Source organism: Asparagus officinalis, chromosome 8 (genome assembly GCF_001876935.1).
Source record: "Asparagus officinalis chromosome 8, Aspof.V1, whole genome shotgun sequence".
Lineage (NCBI taxonomy): Eukaryota > Viridiplantae > Streptophyta > Magnoliopsida > Asparagales > Asparagaceae > Asparagus > Asparagus officinalis.
Window position 1 is genome coordinate 11,530,310 of NC_033801.1, and position 23,647 is coordinate 11,553,956.

Here is a 23,647-nt window from a genome sequence, read left to right on the forward strand (position 1 = left end):
CAAGAAGAAAGAGTGATCAGTAACAGAAGCAGAGACAGTAACTCTATCTACAAAAGGTCTTGTTGGTTATCTGAAAAGTTTCTATGCTGTCCAGTGTCATCTGACCCATCAACAAGCTATTAATGATACATTAACTGGAAAGAGGTTTCTTAATGTAGATTTTCATATTGTGCATCTTAGCGACATATTGCCTGGCAAGAAGTTGGTTCAGAAGCAGCTGTTTTTAGTAACTTTGGGAATGTATACTCAGATGGACAAAGCACATACATTACATGGAGGCATATGAACAGTTCAAAGACCACTATCCAAATAAAAATAAAAGAGTTCAAAATTTGAAATATCAAATGCTGATTTAGGTATGAACTAAGAGCAGGAGTTCACACTCTGGGCCATGATTTGTGTCTTACCTAGAAGGGGCAGAGAAAGCAATTAAAATGTTGATAAATTATACTAGTGTTATTAGATATCCAACAAACAGTTTGTTAACTATATCACAAAATAATCCGCAATAAGAAGAAATACAAGTTTCCCAGAAAGTGTCAGACCATGAATAGATTCAATTAGCGATCGTTACTGCATCAAAAAATAAATAAAATCCTGGAAAGTTTCAATCAGATCTCAAAAAAACAATCAGACTTTATAAGAGAAAGGAATGGGGATATATAATGTGAGGGTGAAATTTCAGTAGCCAGATTTATCAATTCAACTAGTAATAATCCAAAGGAAAATATTTTAGAAATAACTATAAACCATCAGAATGTGATAAACACGAATTTTGGGTCATAACTGCACAATTGAGTTTACATTATGAACCGAAATATTGGTCAAAGACATGCATCTAATGGTTGCCAATAGAAACTACTTGGCCACATAGCAATTAGACACAGCACATTTTTTCACAAGTTCACACTGAGACATAGAAAGATAGTGGCTGGTAAAGCCTGTTAACAGGCAAGAAAACATTCAGCTAGCAGGAGAATATATATAACAATAAAAGCAGCCATTTTTACGAAATGATACCAGCATACCAATGATCAAGTTTTCTTCTTGTTTTAGCTTCACGAGGTTGCAATTAGCTTTGAAGAATCTGGTCAATGTGAAAACTGCTTCCCCAAATTTAGGGTAGCACTGCAACAGAAATCAAGAATTAGTATCAAAACAAACAAACAAGAATGCAAAATGAATATCAAATACAACCTTGATATAAGGCTGGAGCCAAGATGACATTTGGAATTGCAGGCTTTGTTGGGCAAACCTGCATATGATAGGGAAGGCATAATACATTAAACGAGTATTGCTATTTCTAGAAAATTTTGGAATTAGCTTGCTGACATTACAGATAATGAGAAAACCATTTGCACACTGCAATAGCCAAAATGTGTGACTAGAAAATTCATCATAAGAAATATTAGGATGATGAGAAATATTGAATAGTTCAGGGACTCACTCACCCGAGATACGGGACTCATTCAAAGATAATTTGGAAAATCATTCTTTCATAAAAGAAAGAATTACACAGGATTCAACTCATCCCCTCAATGTTGAAGAGCATGAATGTTAGGTGTGGATGGACAGCATGTAATGCATAATCAAATAATATACTACACAATCAAATTATAAGGAATTGCATGAAAATGGACGTGTAATGCTATCATATAAATGTTAGAAAATTATCCAAAATATGAAAAATAGAAAGGGAAAAATGATGGTGATATCTCTAAAAAGTGAGAAAAAAACTAGCAGGTTATGTTGAGTTATACAGCCTGAGATTAGCTAAACAGAAATGTTCAATATAATAATAATTACAAACTAACAAGAATATGAAAAAGAAAAGTTAACATCATTGCACTGCTAGAAAAGTTAACATCGCTGCACTGCTAGAAAAGTTAACATCAATGCGCTGATAGACTGCTGCCGGAGTAAGATAGGAGAACAGAAAGAGGAATCACCTCTTTGGATTAAGAAGGAAGAGAGAGAAGTCAATGAGAGAGTAGTCAATGGAACTTAGTTTAGGTATTTTACCAAGTTTTTTTTTTTATTTGATATAACTGGTTTAATCATCTCAGATTTAATTATGTAATGGATCACCTTAGAAAAATCAAATAAAAATGCGCAATCGCTCATGTAATTGGCATAGATGCACAAATCACATGCAAGCCATGTTTATATTGTTTGCATAACGGAAGCGTATATATCTAATTCGATTTGGTGGTAACCTACGTACTTTTGTTTAAATATCACTACTCTTCCAGTGCATGCAATATGTGCATGACATGTTGGCACAAGAATGGGGGGTGCTGAAGTAATGGAACGTGGGGGTGGTGAATGTGGCTTTTTTTTTTTGGATTTGCCAGTGTGTGCCCCTCCCATGAGTTTTGAAGTATTCCACATTGTGAGGGAATTTTTTGGAAAGTGTGACTCACATGGCCTAAAGGCTAGCTTCTACTAAATAACAGTAATAAACAATAGATGCCAAATATTATCAGTTATCATACCAAAAAAGACCATTGCTAAGAATACGCAAGAATTTTCTTTATATCTCCTGCATATAAATAATAATAATAACAACAACAAATTAGGTGGCCTTGTAAGTAGAGAGAAGTTCAGAAAAAATGTTGGTTTTACCGCTCATCACAGAGAATTATAGCTCCATAATCCTGGCGGTGCCTAATTACACGCCCAACTGCTTGATTCACAGCCCTTGCTGCTTGCTGAACATACCATTCCTCTCCAGTAAGAGCCTGTAAATCTAAGTGTTAAGTCCAACAAATAAGGTAAAGGCGTGGATTAATCTTGGTAACAAATGATATGGATAAGTAGGGCATGGTTAATTTCATATGTTTGCGAGTGCAGGTGACTGCTGCCACAGTGTGTATGTGCATGCTCACGCTGATGTATGTTTAGTTTAAAAAATGAAAAGAAGAAGACACAAGTGTGATACGGTTGCTTTCCAGCTATCGAGTATTAGTATCTTCAGGTTCATGGTATTTATGTTCAAAACAAGAAAGTTAGACTGAATTAAATGAAAGAACTGCAACTAAGAAATTAACAACTAAATATTATTGTACCTTCGACCCTTTCTTCTGAAAGGCTTGCTGATCCAAGTACTCACGTTTGAGACGAACCTACAACAAATAGTTATGAATTAAATTGTGAGACCAATTGTAATCATAAGAATAAATAAGGGATACCTAAGTGAAACTAATACCGATTGCAAACACCAGTTCCATAATCTAGAATTTGTTGGAAATGGCAGCGAGCCTCAGGTGATGCAGAATCATCAGGGATATGTCATTAATTCAAATCAAATAACTTAATTGTATGTGAAGCATGAGAAGAACGAGATAGGGAGAGAAGAAGAAGTTGTAGTGGAATCTACTACGGATGGTAAGATCAACAGAGAAGACAAAGATGAATAGTAAATGAAAAGGAGAAGAGAGACAAAGAGAGACAGAGGTGGGGGTATAAAAACGGGATTATTGAAAAAAATCAAACCACAACTTGTTCCCACCATAAATAATTGAGCTGATCGATGGATGTTGGCCACGTCATCAAACACTCCAGCCAAGTAAATGGGGTGACAAACCAACCCCCGTTTCCTCTAGACACACACGAGCATGCATGCACACACACAAAGCTAGCAGTTAAGAGGCATCTAATGCTCCACACATATTAGCTCCTTTTTTATTTTCTTGCATGGTGAGATTGGGAAACCAAAGATATAAAGATTGATTGGTAATCAAAGAAAGTAAAGTTAATTTCGCTTTTGATTTAACTCCAGGACTTTCCATTTCTTTTTGAAAACTGATGTTGCGTGGTTGCTCCTCATGATTCACTATGAAATTTTCCCTTTCAACCTATTAATATGGTGTTCTATTATTTTTACTAATATAAGCTATATGAGCTTTTATTAGGTGATATTAAGGATTGTCGCTCCACAAGAATACTAACCTTAGGATCAGTCTTCATCGAAAAGGGCATGCCAGTAATTACCACAGCTCTCCCAGCCTGATCAGCAAAATCCAGACCTTCGCTTACCTGCATATCATGATAAAAGAAAAATCTGAACGAATATATTAGTTATAAATTCTCTAAATTAGAATCAACAGAAAAATCACTGTAATAAAATGACAATTTTCCTTTTTCCTATCTAATGTATAATCCATTTACGCAACAATCAACTCCAAAAAAATACATTTGAAAGCAAGGGTAAACAACACTTGTGCGCATCACTTAACATATGTAAACGAACAGCAGCCAGCTAGCTTAAACCGCATTGTGCCTTGAAAAGAACTTCAAGCAATATCATGTCTCTAGTGTAGCCTAGTCCCATATCCACTACAAACAAGACAATCATACATAACAAAATCCAGACTAATAATTCCTGTTCACTTGCAGAAGCATCTTAATTTACACATTGTAAAAGTACACTGTTATGTGCAAAAGCCTAAAAGTGCCTTTACCAATAACTTTTAGAAGGATCAAATATATGGTGATATACTTTTATGTCTGATCCCTAAATAGCTAGAATGCTAAAATTTTGACATATATTCTTCGAAAGCTCATAAAATCTTTGCATTTGAATTCAGCATCTTTATCATCCAATCTTTTCACATGAAAAGAGGGTCATTGATACGAGTGTATCTTTCTCTTCGAAACTTAGCGATCCTCATGGGAGCTTGAGGATAGATGATTCTCATGATAGCATGAGAATAGAGGTGTCAAACAGTACAAAGGAACGTAGGAGGAAGCGTGGAAAGAGACAACGAGCAGAAGAATCGAAGTATCCAGTTTTCAGCCTGAGTCGACTCATAACAGTCATGAGTCGACTCATCAGGTTGAGTCGACTCATGACTGTCATGAGTCGACTCATCGCTGGTTTTTGAGTTTTGTCCAGTTTCTGACGAGTCGACTCATCTCAGTCATGAGTCGACTCATCGATTGTTTCCTGGTTCGTTTGGGTTTCTGTTCACACGAATTCCTGTTGGTTTTAGGTCTGGTTATTTACCAAATTACCATCCACGTTTGTACACCTATATAAAGGATTGTTTTAGGGTTTCTAAACAATCAGATACAATCAGATAGAATCAGATAGATTCAGAGAGATTCTAATCATTGTATTAGGGTTTAGTGAGAATTGAGAGTTTGTTCTCGATTCTAGTGAGATTGTGAGAGAGGGATTGTAATCTTTTCATACTCATAATCTAGAGAAGGTAATTTTCTTCGCCATATACTAAATTGTGCTTGTGTTTCTGTCATCCTCTTCTCAACCCACCTTTGATAATTCCGCGATCAAAGGTGCTCGCACGGCAACTCGTATCAAGTTGGTATCAGAGCATCAGATCCGGTGAAGGGGCATCCTGTGTATGGTCCTTACTCGATCCAAATACAAGAAGCTTGACGAGATCCTTATTTCATTGGAAGGAGTCCAGGTCTTAAGGAAGAAGATGGCTGAAAGGGACAATTCACCAAGGATTGATGCATTAGAAAAGCAGATCGAGACGATAGGTTCGACTCTCACACAACTCGTCAGTCTTATCCATGGAGGTGGCAAACAAGGTGAATCTTCTTCGAAGAAAATTATTGAGTCCGATGTGAAGAGAGTAGATTCAGATTCCGACGTGGAAGAGGAGACCGTTAAGATTGCATTGCATCAAGAGGGTAAGAATTCTTATCAGAACCTAAAGATTGACTTCAATGTGAAGATTCCTATTTATGATGGGAGTGTTGATGTCGAGAGGCTTGATGACTGGATCGAGCGGATGAAGACGTATTTTACTCTTTATGGCTATTCGTCGAAAGAGAAGATTGTGTTCGCGACTTTAAAGCTTTCAGGGTACGCGTTGACGTGGTGGAAATCCTACTGCAAGCAGGAGAAGAAGGCGGTGTCATGGAACAAGTTCAAGGAGTTACTGAGGAAGCAGGAAATCCTACTGCAAGCAGGAGAAGAAGGCGGTGTCATGGAACAAGTTCAAGGAGTTACTGAGGAAGCAGTTCTACCCGGTGGGATTCCTTGAAGAGCGTTGGTACAAGTGGTACGACTTGCGCCAAAGGGTCAATCAAACCGTTCAAGAATACACTACGGAGTTCCAGCAGCAGACGATGGTCCTTAACATTACGGCAGAGGAATATTCTATGTTTATGAAGTATATGACGGGATTGAGCGATTACATCCGGAATGAGATGAAGTTATTCACGATCGAGACTATTACAGAGGCGAGCGTGAAGGATATTGCCATCGAGGGCAAGCAAAAGAAGGACAACGAGGCTAAGGAAGACTCCAAACAGACGGGAGGCGAGTCCTATGAAGCACGGATACTATTCCAGAGGCCACGAATCCGTGTCTGACACGAATCAGACACGTTTCGTGCACGACACGTGTCGGACACGGTCAATCCGTGTCCGACACGGGTCAACGGTCAAAATTGGCCGGACACGGTCAACAGGGAGTTGGACACGGCTCAGACACGCCCTACAGCGTCCGACGGAAACAAAAAAAGAAGCAAAAAGAAGCGGTAGTTAGGGTTATTGGGTACATACCCGATTTCCACTTGAACCCGAAAATCAAAAGAAGCGGCTACTAGGGTTTTTTGTCGCTCCTTCTCCAACTCTTTCTTCCGAAACCAAAAGGAAGCAACAGTCTCCACTCAGCAGGGCGAAGGCGAAGGCGAGCGGCGACAGAGAGCAGCAAGCAGGTTCTTCTTTTCCTTTTTTCAGTTTTCTTTTATTTTCCGATTTCTTTTTGTTTTGAAGTTTCTTTTTTTAGGGCTTTTGTTCTCTCCCTTTCTCTTCGGTCTTCGGTGTTCTCCCTTTCTGTTCCCGTTTTCTTTTATTTGTGTTGGGTTCGGTCTTCGGTTTATTTTTCATTTGTTTCTTTTTTTCACTATTTCTTTCATTTGGTTTCGTTTAAGCTTTTTTATTTTCTTTTTTTAGCTCAGTTTTTCTCTTTTTCATCTGTTTCTTTTCCACCGTTCTCCCGTTTCTTTTTTCACATTTTTTTTCCTTTTCTTGCTGCTGCTTCGGTTTCTTTTTTTGATTGTTAAGCCATTTACTTATATAACTATAACTGTTAAGCCATTTACTGTTAATTGTTAATGGTTTCTTATTTAACTATAAAGCAATGTTTTTGAATGTTTAACTGTTAATTATTTGAGATAGTAAGTTAGTAAACTGATTTTTAATTAATAATAGGTAATTATTAAAGTTTGGTTTGTGGACTATTTTAATTAATAATAGGAGAGATTTAAGGAGAGATTTGTCTTAACTGTTAACTACTGGTTTTTATTATTATTATCACTGTTAAGTGGTAACTGTTTTTTTCAGAACTAATTGCTTGTTTCTTATTAATACATATCGGTCATAATTGTTGAAAATGTGCTACTATTTGTGCGAGAGTGCGAGTATTGATTCTTGCTATTTGAGCTATGAGTAGTGCTACTAGTTGACTTGAAAGTTGAAACTTAAAACTTGATTCGTCATTTGTAACCTGTAAAGAAGAAAATAAAATTTAGCAATATAGTTGTTAGTGATGCAGTATACTAATATGAAAGTTTGAATAGTTTGCAAGCTTGAATGAAAATTAACGAACAAGTTTAAAACTTTAATTGACTAAATTTTTCTATATAATAATAATAATTTTTAAAAAAATTCCCTGCCGTATCCCCGTATCCTATTTTTTGGATTTTGCTATATCCCGTATCTGTGTCCGTGTCGTATCCGTGTCAGGTATCCGTATCCGTGCATCATAGGACGAGTCTAGTGGTTCTCAATCTAAGGAGGAAAAGAAGGGTGATCCAGGGAAAGCAGGGCTGATTTGTAGTCACTGCGAGAAAGTAGGACACGAAGCTGATCGATGCTAGGAGAAGTATCCTCATCTGAAGCCAAGAGGGTTGAAAAGGAAGGAGGAAAAAAATGTATACATGATAGCTCAAGGTCCAAAAGAAGTCCCGGGGATGACAGAGCCCAACAGCAGTTTCAACCTTATGGTTGGGAAAACAGGCCACGAAAGAGGACGAAGACCCGAGGGAGCAGCTCTTTGTTCTTAAGTTGCAAGTGAAGACCAGTTTAGTTGATGCCATTGTTGATTCGGACAGCGAGAAAAATTTAATATCTGAGACATTGGTTCAGAAGCTGGGTCTGAAGACGGTCAAGCATCCGAAGCCCTATCCATTAGGGTGGATTCAAAAAAAGGAAAAACTAAGTGTAGTTGATCAATGCACTGTCAGATTTGCGCTCCACGAGTCGTATATTGATGAGGTCACATACGACGTCGTTCCATTGGATGGTGTAAGGTTCATATTTCGTTCGGCATCTCTTCCGAGGGAGACAAGCTTGGGGACGGTGACGCGAGTGAAGAGACTAATGAATGCAAACAAAAAGTTTGTCTCGTTGTGCATTAGACTTCCAGAAAAGCCATCGACAAAGGATTGCAACTTAGAGCGAGCGGTGACTACGACGAGACGCGGGACGAATGAGTTGTTTCCGATCGGACGTTGAGACCGGATTCCTAGCAAGGCCAGGTGGTGCAGAAAAGATGGAGGAGCTCGAGAGTTTCCTCAGTAAAAGTTCTAACTTGAATGGGACTTCAAGTTCTTAAAGAGGGGACGCATGATACGGGTGTATCTTCTCTTCGGAATTTAGCGATCCTCATGGGAGCTTGAGGATAGATGATTCTCATGATAGCATGAGAATAGAGGTGTTAAACAGTACAAGGAAACGCAGAAGGAAGCGTGGAACGAGACGCGAAGTATCCAGTTTTCAGCCTGTGAGTCGACTCATAACAGTCATGAGTCGACTCATCAGGTTGAGTCGACTCATGACTGTCATGAGTCGACTCATCGCTGGTTTTTGAGTTTTGTCCAGCTTCTGACGAGTCGACTCATCTCAGTCATGAGTCGACTCATCGATTGTTTCCTGGTTCGTTTGGGTTTCTGTTCACACGAATTCCTGTTGGTTTTAGGTCTGGTTATTTACCAAATTACCATCCACGTTTGTACACCTATATAAAGGATTGTTTTAGGGTTTCTAAACAATCAGATACAATCAGATAGAATCAGATAGATTCTGAGAGAGATTCTAATCATTGTATTAGGGTTTAGTGAGAATTGAGAGTTTGTTCTCGATTCTAGTGATTGTGAGAGAGATTGTAATCTTTTCATACTCATAATCTAAAGAAGGTAATTTCCTTCGCCATATACTGAATTTTGCTTGTGTTTCTGTCATCCTCTTCTCAACCCACCTTTGATAATTCCGCCCTTCGCCATATACTGAATTTTGCTTGTGTTTCTGTCATCCTCTTCTCAACCCACCTTTGATAATTCCGCGATCAAAGGTGCTCGCACGGTGTCATCCTCTTCTCAACCCACCTTTGATAATTCCGCGATCAAAGGTGCTCGCACGGCAACTCGTATCAATCAGTGAAGGGACGTGACCCAGGGTAAGAAGCTCCATGAAAGATTGATTGAATACAATCAGTTGTCAGAAGAAAATAAACCTCCACTATTAGGTGCAAATTTTTGTACAGATAACTAAGAGAAGAAAGGGACATGTCATAGAACCCGATAACCAATTGGCAGGTAGATAAACCTGCCTCTTTTGTGCATAAGATAATTAAACCCAAGGGGTATCCTTCAACTTCTCCTTTTAAAAAAGGATGTGTTCGCTTTAGGGATAGTATTCATCTTAGAAGTAAAATGGTATCGCGTCCCCAAGGCAATGTATCATTCTATTTCCTCAAACCACGCAAAACAACCACATAAGGCCATTTACAATTGTACCTCACATTTTCCATATTCCAACAGTTGACACCCAACTCATCATGTGTGTCAACCTGGATCACGTGGGAACTTATTATTCAATCCCTCTAGTTAGTTGTGGCCCCAATCTCATTTGGAGGGTACACAAATACAACGATCTTGAGAGTAGTTCTTTGGAACATTGAAGTGTGGAAGGTTGTGGAGTAAATATGTAAAAAAACCATGACTAAAATAAGATGACTAGAAAGTAGGTTTTCCTAACAGCATGTTAACTTCTAGGATTTAAGGCAAGCCTCTCTCATGTTCATAGTCATAATTTTCTAGAGTAGAACTTTCACAGACACTTGTAAAATTTTGTTAATTTTAGTCGTTCCTTTCACCCTAACTGACCCCATGTTGTCAGAAAAGTCTTCGGAGTGATGAAGAAGAAGAAAAATATTAACATTTCCTATGTGTGACTTCCTTTAGTTGTATACAGGTCCCCCCCTCCCCCCCCCCCCCCCCGTAAGAACATAAAGTTTGAAGCATAAGTTAGTTTTGTTCTGTCTTCAGATATTGAGATGGACATTTTGATTAAGGTGTGGTCACTTACAAATGCATGAGTAGAAGTTTATAATGTCTCAACCTGAGAGAAGTATTTTGATGAATCAAATAGGTATCTTAATGCTCAAATTCTTTGATTACAATGAAGGAGTGAACTTAAACTAACACACAACATACTATATATGATTGCCTCCAACTTTTTCCATTTCTCAGGAACAAGACAAAATTTATCTCAGATTCTAATATAAGGTGTTGGAAAAAGTGTCTTCTATGGTTTTTATAAAATGAATTGCACACAGCTAGGGATCAAAAGAACAGAGAAACATGAAATGGGCTAAACGTGATATTTGATTTGATAATAAAACCCCTATCTTTCCAAACTCTAAACATAACTACATAACAATACTTAACATAGCGTGCAGAAAAATGGCAATAATGCTGGCATATTTTAAAATGAAACTGACTTTGCCACGACAGACAGCAAAAAAGATTGCCCCAGAAGTAGCACTGTCGCGCAGTTTAGCCTCAAAATCCTGCAAAAAGAGTCAGCCTGAAATATTAGCAAAAACGAAGACGAAGTACAAAAGATTCTAACAGCACTCGTGCAAATCATTGAAGCACGCGGAAAGAAGAATAATAGGTACAAGAATACTATGAGAAAAGGGGGGAGCGGAAAAAACTCAGATAGCATCTGGGAAGAGCTGCTGACTGGCTTTAGGCTCTACAACTGGTTGTTTATTCTTACAAATCCTTTCCCATATTGTACTGAAATCTGTGGAGCTTGCATGGCTCTGCAGAAAGAATCTAAATCTGTTCAGAACAAAGGAGTACGGACAAAGCTATGAGGCTCCCTTACCATGTGTTTCCAGCAACTAATGCACTGATCCATCAGGTAGTAAGAAGGGAAGAACACCAGTAATCCATCAGGCACTATACGGGAAAAATTAACTGCAGTACAGTCACACAGATAAAAACCATGAAACACTTATGGATCAAGAGACATGATAAGTAGATAATCACAACAATTAAACTTTTTCCAGAAACTTTCATTACCTACCAATGGCATTGCCAAGCTCTTGCTTATATTCTAGAGAATCACGAGTTCTGTATGAAGAATTAAACGAATAGCCAGATGGGCCACTAGGTACAACACCAACCCAAACTTGATCAGGAGATATGACATGAGGGTTCTCCAGTCTGACTGGAAACTCTCTTTGAAGGAAAGAGAGAGAGAGAGAGAGATCAAAAGAAAATCAGGCTCGCTACATGTTTTGAAGGGAAAAGAAAATAGAAATGAAAAGGAAAGGAAACAGAAATGAGATTTGACTTACAAGTTAAGTTCCAATGCCAATGAGTCCAGAGGAGACAAAGTGCCAGATGTCAACAGGATAGATCCCACACCCATCGTTATGAATTCTTGCATGGCAAGTCCTGGATTAAAGCACCACCAACTGAGCATCCGTGATGCTTTGCCTACATGTTAACAACGCGAAGAAAATTATTTCTGAGAGTTCTATACAAAAGTTTTGTGCCTATTTCAAGCGTCATTTGAGTATGAAAAACAAGAATGTGTCAAAAGAAATTTTAGTATCACAAGCTTGGTCAAATGATATGAATATGCAGCAACTTTAGCATTAGATGGCAAAATGATATGCATTCAAATTTCAATTTGCAAGGCTATATATACTTGCATATGAGGAAAGAATAGCATGAAACATGCAAACAGAATGACTCATAATTTAATAGATAAATATGCAAGAAAGTAAATAATTCGATGAAGAGGTACAAAATTATACTTTAGATTGTAAAACCTTTGAGTTGTTACCTTAAATGAGTGTTTAGAGGGATTTATTATTACACTAAGGGTGACAGAGATGGACTGAAAAAGTGGCAAGCATGACCATTGACCGGCAATTGCCATGGTGTTCTCATAGGAACTAATTAGTGGTTAGCATAAAAGAGCTGGAATAGGATTACACTTTATGACAGGATTTTAAACTGCTGGAACATGTTAGGGTAATATATTCCTCATGCATCAAGGAAGACAAGCAATGCAGTGCCAGTGAGCAGTCATTCCCGGAAATTTCCCAACATAATAAAAGAGACAGTTTCACTTAAAACTCTGACACTACTGGAGTTTCTTCAAATACCATTTCCAATCACAAGCTAAAATGATCAACATGTTTAGACATTGTATATTCCAATGAAAATATCGTACTTGCAGAGTGCCTTAGGTTTAATAAAAGGGAGACAAAAAGACTTTATATATGAACCACATGAAGATTACAAAAACTTAAAAACAAGTTTATGAACAATTAAAAACAAGAGGCCAGATCGGTCTGCTAGCAATATGTAAACACAAAGCTCGTTCTCATACTTTATGTACATATGCCCCCAGCAAATCTTGAAACTTAAGTCAACAGTAGTATGCAGTAAATTTTACAACTTAGATGGACGTTTAAAAATTAAAAAAAAACTGAAATTGTAGATGATGTAATGAAAAAAGACACAAAATTCGCTGTTCCTTGACATAATATTCTAGAATTGAGCTATAAAATAACACGGGAAACGTTGTGGTAACAGCGGGAAGAGAAAAACAAAAAGAGTTAGTAATTAATCCTTACTACCAGTGCTTCTCCAATGAAACAAGCAACTGACTTAAAAAATACAAAACATTTTGGACTTCAGAAAACAGTGTCATTACCTTTCACGGAATCTATGGGACTCGACTTGGATTCTTGCACATGAAACTGCAAATAAACAATGTTTTGGGAGCTTACAAAATGTCGAAGTTTAAGGTCCAAAAATATGAACCATATAGCATTGTGCTACTACAAGGTTCAAATCAGCAAAAAAAAATGAGAACTCAGAAGGACCCCTACTTACACGATAAAACTTTGCATGCCCTTTACCACCGTCCCTGAAGATAATATTAAGAATATCCCTGATGCTCTCTAATCTGCATATCGTTCCCTTTGTTTTAATTGGTAAGCCATTGCCACTTACATTTCCTGATATGGACAAGGAACAGTATAGACTACTACTCATAAGGATTTCTTAGATGATAACACTAAAGAAGGGGGGAATACAAATTTTCTCAAAGATCATAATAAGAAAATTCCGTTCCATCAAGAAGCATGACATGTTTTGAAGTCAGAATTTTTTTTAAGATCAAGAAATAGCATAAGAGGACAACAATAGCACTTTCAATGGGATGCCATACCCTCTTCTAGAAGCAGAGCAGCATTATCAATTGTATCAATAAGCATATTGGCCGTCTTATGTGTGATATTCAGATCAGAAAGGAATTCATAAATATAATGCCCAGGTCGAGTAAAGCCCAATTCCTTAGAATCAATGGTAATTTCAGTAACTCGTTTCTCCAGCTTCAACAGAAGGGCTGCAAAAAGTTATTGTTGGTAATGCACAAACAGTTAAATTGAAAGTTAATCAGAAACAATCTAGAACAAATTAACTATGAGCTGTATGCAATCTGCAAAGCATTATTTCAACCATTTACAAGTGCAATTCCAGAATTTGTAACTATTCTAAGGAAAATCAAGTATCATATACAAACATCTGAAAATTTCTTAAAGAAATGAAGATGTCTATTGTATAAGAAATTTTCAAGTCCTGTTAGCCATATGTTTATACATTACAATAATAACAACATTGAATTACCAGATTTTAAGAAACATTTAAGTTATAATTTTATGATTAAAACAATATAACCAGAAATAACATCAAGCAACCTGTATTACAGTATAACTAAGGGAGATACTCCTGTCAACAAATGTAGGCCTACCAGCTGCAGCATTGCTTAAAATACTACAAACTGATGTTCATTAATCAAGAAAATTATATCAGTATACAAATTGCAAATTTTGAATTCAAGGTTATTACAGAATGAGAGAAGTATGATCAATTCTTGCAACAAAGTTAACATTACAGAGACTTCTTCACTTGACCTGATTTCCCTTTTGCATATAATTGTTCTGAAGGCTAACATATAGAAAGGAACATGCAAGTATGAAGGAACATATACTGATCCAAAAGAAAGAGTGAGAGATAAAGAGAATGAAAAGAAATGGCGAACCGTGTGTAAAACGATGTGGGAGCGAAACGGCAAGACAGAGCTTAGGCTTTAGCAGGCCTTACGGAATTTAGTGGCTAAAAAGCCAAGTTTTCCTAGATATGGGACGGGTCCCGCAGGGGGGGCGTACAAGGCACTAAAAGGGGAAAAAAGGGGGGACCCGAAATTAATTTTGCATAGTAAAGAAACGAAAAAAGTGTTAGTGCAGAAATCTTAATGAGAACAATCAACATCAACACAAGAGTTTATATGTAAAGCATATAAATCTTTTAAATCTTGAAGTGAGGGCTAAAACATACCAAAAGCAGTAATATGAAGATGATATAAGTCGAGCTTTTGCATGATTTTTATAACAATGGAAATGGCACAAATGCTTGGGTAATTAAATGAACGCTTATATCGAATTACAATGCATTATCTTAAGGTACCAACAAGGAATTCTAAGCAATATGATTGAAATATGGAAAACTAATCGGAAATCAACAAAAAGCAGATCAAAACCCACTATAGAAAAAAGGACGGAGCAGAACTACAAGATTCCATTATATGACATCAAAAAAGCTTGTTGCTCGGCTAGTCCAGATAAGTATCCCCCTTAATGGAAGCATATTTTGTCTAGCAATAAATAGTTGTTTTCAAGCCAGTCCTGAAAGTTATATTTACTAAGTAGTAAAACAAGTAGATATATAATCAAACAGAAACCATAATTCTACCTTAAATCCAAAAATAAACAAAGGTATAAAAGAACACTATAAAAACTCATTGCTCTCTAGAGGTTAAGAACACAAATATAAAGCAATACTAACTACCAAACAAGAAAGTACAATTATCAGCTATGAGGTGTAGTTAACCACTAAGAATGGCATAATTATCTGGATCATGCTGCTTATCACTTGATTTATCAATCACCCTCCTCTTTAAACAAAGGTCCACACATTGCTTTGCTTCAGAGATACAAGCATTCAGAGAAGCTGAAGGCAAGTCAAAGGAAGCTGCATCTGCACATATGCCCTCCTGTATAAGATGTGTGACAGATCCATTATAAGTAGGTAAACTCAATCACTAAGAGAAATTCATAAATCTCATACCACGACAACCTATATATACTATGTAGCTAGATAGAACATAACAACTAATAAGAAGCAAATTTCAGCAGATGTAACCTGATCAATAACATGATGAACAAGCTCTGAGGATATAAACAATTTAAAATTATATGAAATCAAAAACCATAAAAGTACAACGACATCACAGATTGGAATTGACAATAGCCTTGAACTTTATTACCAGATTGTGCGCTTCATCAAATATAAGTACAGAATTTTTCCAGTTGATGCCTGATAGAGAACGCCGGTTTCCAGGATCAATGAGATAATTGTAAGGGGCAAACAAAATGTCAACAGCCTTATGAAGTTCTCTCGATATGTAATAAGGGCATCTGCAAGAAAGATAATACTTTCAAATGTGCAGAGTAACAAATTTCATGATTGTGAGTGTAGACTTCTACGAAACATTATAGCATAACAATAGAAATATGGGTTTTTGTCATATAGACAAACCCCCCCCCCCCCCCGCCTTGAACTCTTTAATTTTAAATTAGACCCTCAAATTCTCACATTTCTAAACTAGAGCCTCCAATCTCGAGTTTTTTTTAAGAAACATCACTGGGCGGATCCCGTCCAAAAAAATTATTGTGGTATGTTAACTCTTTAACCATCTTGGTAAAATTACATCAATGCCCATATTAGTGATGTTTTCCCTCGCTTTCTCTTTGTCATTCTCTGTCTCTCTCCCATAACTATTCTTTCCCAATCTCTCTCTGTTTTTGAGTTTCCCAAATCCTCCCCCCTCCCCCCCTATCAAGGTCACAATGGTGCAAAGATAAAATTATGCTAATGGGTAACAGTAAAAATTGAGCAAGTACAGTTAAATCTAGGGCTTTTTCCTAGAAACCACCTTAAAATAGAGTTATTTTACAAAAAGCATCTTTCATTTTTGATTTATATGTAAACCAATTTTAAAGTGGTTTTTTGTTCTAATGAACCACCTCTAAGTCAAAATTTTCACCGAAAATCCAAAATACCCTTAAAACTCACATTCAAGACATGTTACTATATTTATGTTTAGGTCTAGTTAAAATACAAGCCACATACCTTAAACTTGCATTTTCTAAGGTTCTTTTTGGTTTATTGGTGAAGATTTGGCAAGGAGGTGGTTGATTGGAACAAATGTCCACTTTAAAGGTGGTTCAAATTGAAAATGAAAGGTGGTTTCTCTAAAATGACCCCATTGTTAATGTGGTTTCGGGGGAAAAAAGAACCCACCTTAAGTCTAATTAAGATTATTTTTTAACAACTTAAGGGATTAGGGGGTTTAATTTAGAAATATGAATATTTAAGCGTTTTTACAATTAAAGAAGATCTGCAGATCCCTTATGAGAAAATCCCTGAAAGAAATATGCAAGAGGCATAAGAACCTACGGCCCCTTTGTTCGTCCGATCTTAACCAAGTCTTCAATGTCAAAGGGCTCATTCCCAAGTTCATGGTTTTTCTTCATAAACTCTGCAAGAATTTATAAGTCAGGTCATATCAAAAGATCACTTAAGCAGAAGCTTGAGAACTTGATAGAAGAGTGTAACATGTCAAAAACAGCACAAATAAATGAGCAAAAGAGAATAATTTATTAAATACAAAGAGTTTGGGTATCAGCAGTACCAGACACTTGAGTTTGATGACGGCATTTACGTTTCTTGCATAGGGTATGACAAGCATTATTTTGTGCTTTGCCACGAATCTCTTGCACTTGATCGTGAATGCACATCTGCTCTCGAGATCCCAGTATCGACATTTTGGGCCTGTGTTCTTGAATGAGTTATTAGCTAAATTAGCATCAAAGATTCAAGAATTTATACAACAACAACCTACTTTTGCAATAATATAGAGGATATATACAATATAATTGACACACACTGATGGAATGCAGTACTAATTATAAATGTTTAGAAACCAAATCAATAAGGAAAAATAATGGATTCAAACAAAAATAACACAAGCAAAATGGCTTCCCTCAGATAAAACTTGAAAAGCCTAACAAAATATTAACTGTTAGATTTTTGTGATAAAGAGGAAATAAAAATGAAATCATGGAAAAATTTTGAGAGGAGAGGTTAATAAATAAAAAGGTCTATATCAAGATTCCTAGGAGATGAATAGGAAAGAACTTGCATAATAACATCAGACCTTGCGAATCCTTAGGATATTAATTTTGCATCCACTGATCGCTGAATCCATAATGAAGATTATGAGAATATGAATAATTTATAAAGGAAAAGGTCAAAATGACAATATAGTGTTTGCTTGTATATCTGATGCAGGAGAAAGAGCTACTGTGTGGAAATTAACCTGTAATTGCTTGTTTTTAATTCTCTGATAACCTGCTTCAGCTGGCTGTGAGTGCGAGAAGTATATACAATTACAGGATATTTTGATCGTGGAAGCTCCATGGATAGACTGTCAGGCTGCTGGCTTCCAGAACTCTGACTTCCAGAAAACCAGCCCTTCTCTTCATTTGAATGCTGACTTCCAGAAAACCAGCCCTTCTCTTCATTTGAGTGCTGACTTCCAGAAGCCCAGCTCCTGTCTTGATCTGCACTGGTCAAGAAGTCACCTAGACTCTTCCTCCATGCCAGTGTAGCACACAAAAGGCACAGAGTTTTTCCGGTTCCAGTTGGACTCTCTAATAAAGCATTACATCTCTGGAATGATAAGAACAAGACCCATTAATCTATCTAAAGCAGTGAACAGCAAACAAAATTTATCGTGTGTCTGTTTGTGTGGGTGGGGGTGTGCGCTAGACTTGATCATAACCTTTAACATTTTCAATTTGAAAGCCGTTGAATGAGCAACCAATCATAACCCAAAGAAAATAATAAATTAAGACCTCTAATTTCTAATGAAATAATGCATCTCTACGAAGATAGGAACACACAAAATATCGCATTTGAAATATGAAAGAAAATATACAATAGTTCTGAAATTATATTTTTAGAAGGAGAAATTCTCAAAATAGACCCTTTCACACAAGTATTTATCATTTTTGACCTGTTATGAAAATATCAATCATTTTCGACCTAGTTTCGGCCACCTCATCTGGAACTAGGTCGATTCTGAAAAAAATGGTTATAAAGTATACGGGATTGGGAATCCTATATAGTTTAACTGTACATCAATCTATATGGGATTTCAGATCCCGTGTAGTTTAATACACAATTAAAGTACACGGGATTGCCAATCTCATGCACTTTTATATGTAAATAAAATCCACAGGATTGCTAACCTCATAGACATGCGGTAGCCAGCAACAACTCTCTGCCAAAAACACAGGACTATTAGTCCTGTGTTTTTACAGAGAGTTCAGCTATTTTTCAAAGTCCACGGGACTGGGAATCTCGTGGACTTTTTGTTATATAAAACCCCCCGCCAGCTGATTTTTTTTTTATAAAACCCCAGCCCGCTCTCTCTCCCTCACACACAGTCATTCTTCTCTCTCCCCAACAGTTCCCTCTCTCTCCCAAGCCCTAGGGTTTTTTTACCCATCCAACTACTCCAATCACAACTCCGTCTCCGACCACTTCCACTGACCATCTCCTGCCGCCACCAACTCCTCCTTGCCGTGCTCTCGCTGGAGTTCGTCGGAGTTCATTTCTAGGGTTTTTACATATTTTTGGTAATTTCTTTAAATTTTTTTGTGTTTCCTTATTTTTCACATATTGCCATCTATTTCATCCCCAATTGCTCATTTTAGTTTATAATTTGGATTGATATTTGGATTTTTTGAAAATTTGTATGTAAGTGAGAAATGAAAAATTAGGGAAAATGATGTAAAAGTAACAAAATTGAAATGGTGGAGTTTTTTTATAATTGATTTAAAAAATTTGTATTTCTTTCTAATTTAGGGATTGAAATGGGTTTTTGAGAAATTGTATGTAATTTAGAAAGGAAAAGTTAGAATAAATGATGTAAAAGTAAGGGTTAGGTACTAGGTCAAAGGTCAGTTTTACATGTATGATATGAGATTTGAATTATGTATCATATTTGGATTGTGTGTTTCTGGTTTGTGTTTGGATTGATACAAGGGAGATACTAATTTTATGATTGAGTATATTCTTGTATTGCATATGTTTTGGGTGATATTATGGATCGTGATCTAGGTTTCGGTGCGAATACAATGTATATGTAATAAGGTGAAGCCGCAGGCTGCAAAATTGCAGTTTGCGGCTAAGTATAATTGTACAGGATTGTCAATCCTATAGAGTTTTGCTATAAGAAACAAACTCTATGGGGTTGCCAATTCCATAGAGTTTACCTACGCAAACAAAGCCCACGGGCTTGGCGATACCATAGAGTTAGTGAACAATTTTTTTTAAAGAGCACGAAGCTGATGTGGCTAAAACTAGGTTGAAAATGGTAATTATTTTGATAGTAGGTCAAAAATAATAATTCATTTTGTGAAAGGGTCTATTTACAAAAATCCTCCTTTTTAGAACTTTGAGATATTGCTTCAAAAATTAACTGAATAACAATGTGTGTGATTGAGCATAATCAGTAAGTCACGTTGCAGGTTTACCTTACAAGATGATAAATAATTTGTTAGACAACAGGTTAATTATCTTACATTCAGACAAAAAATCAACATAGTTATGCTTAAGCAATCAAAAACGTGACATGCAACGTGACATTTTTATGTTTAAGCAATCAAAAACGAAAGAACAAGAACTGCTTCAGTTCATCATAAGCAAAAAGTGATGAAATTTTGCTACTTCACCAAGGGACACGAAACACAGAGCAAACGAATTAAAATACAATTTTTTATGATCTTAAACAGTAAAACTATAATTAGCAAAAAACTAATTAGCTGATTATATCGATTTGGAGATCTTTCAAACGAATTGAGGAACAAACGCTGGGCCTTTTCGGTCCAAATTAAGGTTTTTAACCTAACAGACTCTAAAACGCGATGGATTTAAAGAGAAAGATCAAGATAATGGTACCTCTTGGAGAGATTGGATGACCTTTTCCATGTAGATGATCTGGCAATCGTACGCTTCGAAGGGGAAATCTACATTGATCCCTCGAATCTTGTAGATAGGCATCTCCGACTGATTTCTAGGGTTTTTGAGAGAGATCAGTCGGCGATCGGAGAAACCCTAGGAAGCTTTTTGGAGAAGGGGGCAATGCGGACCGGGAGACTTTGGGGCTCTACAACCTTCCCGCCTAAAAAGGGTACTTTTGGTATTCGCATCCGGATTGTCGGGTAGAGTGCTGTTTCGCAGCCCGAACCGGCTGAGGCTCCGGAAGGCTGCACGGTTAAAAAAAAGGACAAATTTTTAAAACAAACCATTTTTGAAACTTATCATACTCCCTTTAAAAGCACGAGTTCGGAAAATCTTTTTTAGACAAATATACCCCTTTATAGTTTGAACTACCTTATCTATAATCAAATCCTAATTTTCAATGGTCAATATTACCCTTCACTATTTTGAATATTTTATTTATATCTTAATCTATCCTAATCATAGTCATATCTTATCCTAATCCTATGTGAACCATGTTTAGCTTAACAATTTAAAAAAACTAATATTAATAAAATATATAAAACATAAAAATGATATTAGTTTGTTAAGATAAAGAAATTACAAGTAGATAACATATTATAATACATGAAGTATTGCAAAAAAACCATAAAAAGTTTTAAAATTACAGAAAAGACCCTGAAAAGTTTAAAATTATAAAACTCATCCAAATGTCTCAAAACTTAAAATAAAAAACATAAAATTAAAAAATTAACATCAGTTTTCAAAGAATTTAAAATTTACAGTTAACACCTTAATGTCTCAAAAATTATAGAAACACTCTCAAAAGTTTAAATTACAAACAAGCACATTAAAATTCTAAAATTTTAAAACTTACAAACAACACAGATGAATTCAAGAGATTACCATGATACACCTAAAATTTTTGACATTTAAATTTAAATTTTTTAATTAACACCCTCAATATCTTAAAAATTATAGAAACACCTTTAAAAGTTCAAATTAAAAAAAGCCACCCTAAAATTCTAAAATTTATAAATAAAATAAGATGAATTCAAGATATTACCCTTAGACACCTAAAAAATTAAAATTTGCCAAAATTAACCTCAAAATTTTTAAAAAACTCCTTCAAAATTTAAAAATCGTAAAAAAAAACTATAAATTTTCAAAATTTTTAACTAGCACACATCAAATTCGTCGATTGGTAGACCGCTGAAATTTAATTTTTTTTTTTAAATTAATCTATAGTTTTAATAATTACAAAAGACACCCTCAAAATTGTAGAGTTACAAGAAATATACTAACATTTAAAAAATTACCACCAACACATGAAACATAGAATTTACAACTACCAAACTTAAAAGTAAATTTTTTTAAAAACTCTTTCAAAATTTTAAAAATTATAAATCACACCCTCAAATTTCAAAAATATTATAGATTAAAAATTATCGGCACTATATAAATTAAAGTAATTTCATATAATTTTAGTAATAAGTTGGGGTAGCCAAAATACATTCGTAACATTAATTGATAGATGTTTAAATCCATAGAAATGATAAAACACTATAATATTATACCTTAGCATTAATTGATTTTAATTTAGAAACTTTAATCTTTAACGTTAATAATATTTATAGGGTAAAAGAATACAAGAAATTACATATGGAGAAACTATTAGAATATTTAGAGATAACTTTAAAAGAATTGAGTTATTTCCATTGCAAATGGGAAAGTGATGGAAATAAATCTAAAATTCAGAAAACATCAATGAATCACTTGAATTGACATTAACATAAGACATATCTATTAATGAAGCACTGAATGTGTTACATTAAAAAATAATTTAATAACTTTATCCTAATCAAAGAAAAAATCTCCATGGAAGACATACGAAAAATTAGTAAGTATTCATAAATTACATACTGTGTTCTTCAAATTAAATATTAATATTATAATCTAAGAGAAATTAGTAATGAATAATGCAGGCATTGAAATAGAAAAAAAATCAAAGTCTATATTTTGAGCAGTTTGTGTTGAACATCATAAGTACATTTGACTTCTTTGTAAAGTTAAATGAGATGATAAAAAATTAACGAGCCTAGGAAAGATAATAGCATAAAAAATACAAAATTAGCCTGATGTCACAATTGATGTAGATGATGAAGACAATACTCTAGAATTGTCCGAAAAATGATAAATGATAAACCTGAAGAAGGATTGATCTTAACTCAATAAAAAATAAAATAGAAGAAATAAAAACAATATTTTATGAATATTTTATAGAATAGTTTAATTATTTTAAGTGAAATTAGGAATCTTTAGAATGGAGTTTCATGAATTTTTTTCAGTACTTTTATATTCTTATGTGGATGTTTTTATCATATAAAAGTATACTATAGTTAGCATTAATCTTTAATTTATACTTTTTTATGAAGTCTATCAATGATTAGGAATAAACTTCATATTCTCTTTTGCATCGTTTTAACATACTTTAAATCAATCATTTTGCCATATTGGTTTTAAATATTCACCTTCCTTATATAACACTATTTTAATATTTTTTACTTTGCAATGCTATACTTTCTCAAATAAAGCTTAGTTTCATATCGGTCGAAAATAATATGAAAATTCAAATTATTTTTAAATTATATTTGTTTTTTGTCAATTCAAATATCAACATGAAAATTTAAATTGGGTGTATCCCATTTAAACAAAAATAAAAAAATAATCGGGATGTAAGAGTTTAAAGAAAAAAATAAGCACAAACTGCCAAAAATACTTAATCATGGTATTAAATCACGTGCATTGCACGTGTGTAAAAACTAGTATTTTTAAAATACGTCTTGTTTCAACTTTAATTATCAAAACCGATCTAGTTTTAGTCTCAGGACTGAAACTAGATCGGTTTGATAAAAAAAATTCACAAACTTTACAGGAGTTGAACTCCTGTGAAGTTTTTTACATAACAAAACTTCACGGGACTTCAACTCCCCTAAAGTTTTGTTATGTAAAAAACTTCACGGGAGTTCAACTCAGTGAACTTTGGGAACTTTTTCGTCAAAACCGACCCAGTTTCAGTCCTGAGCCTGAAACTAAGTCGATTTTGATAATTAAAGTTGAAACAGGTTGTTTTTGAGGAATATTTTTACAAATGGTTTGGTTTT

The 23,647-nt window shown here is 35.3% G+C and overlaps 1 protein-coding gene across 1 annotated transcript in view; it reads right to left on the reverse strand.

Moving 5' to 3' along the window:
* The window catches only part of LOC109819403 (regulator of telomere elongation helicase 1 homolog), a 36,970-nt gene extending 16,307 nt beyond the window's left edge, over nucleotides 1–20,663 (reverse strand). The window contains 19 exon segments of the mRNA XM_020385115.1: nucleotides 1,029–1,128; nucleotides 1,198–1,255; nucleotides 2,626–2,741; nucleotides 3,069–3,125; nucleotides 3,952–4,038; nucleotides 10,763–10,831; nucleotides 10,979–11,089; nucleotides 11,155–11,246; nucleotides 11,356–11,510; nucleotides 11,630–11,771; nucleotides 13,003–13,048; nucleotides 13,185–13,309; nucleotides 13,522–13,698; nucleotides 15,243–15,405; nucleotides 15,679–15,829; nucleotides 16,872–16,953; nucleotides 17,107–17,246; nucleotides 17,794–18,146; nucleotides 20,442–20,663. Of these exon segments, the coding sequence (XP_020240704.1) occupies nucleotides 1,029–1,128; nucleotides 1,198–1,255; nucleotides 2,626–2,741; nucleotides 3,069–3,125; nucleotides 3,952–4,038; nucleotides 10,763–10,831; nucleotides 10,979–11,089; nucleotides 11,155–11,246; nucleotides 11,356–11,510; nucleotides 11,630–11,771; nucleotides 13,003–13,048; nucleotides 13,185–13,309; nucleotides 13,522–13,698; nucleotides 15,243–15,405; nucleotides 15,679–15,829; nucleotides 16,872–16,953; nucleotides 17,107–17,246; nucleotides 17,794–18,146; nucleotides 20,442–20,543 (2,326 nt within the window). The 5' untranslated portion in view covers nucleotides 20,544–20,663.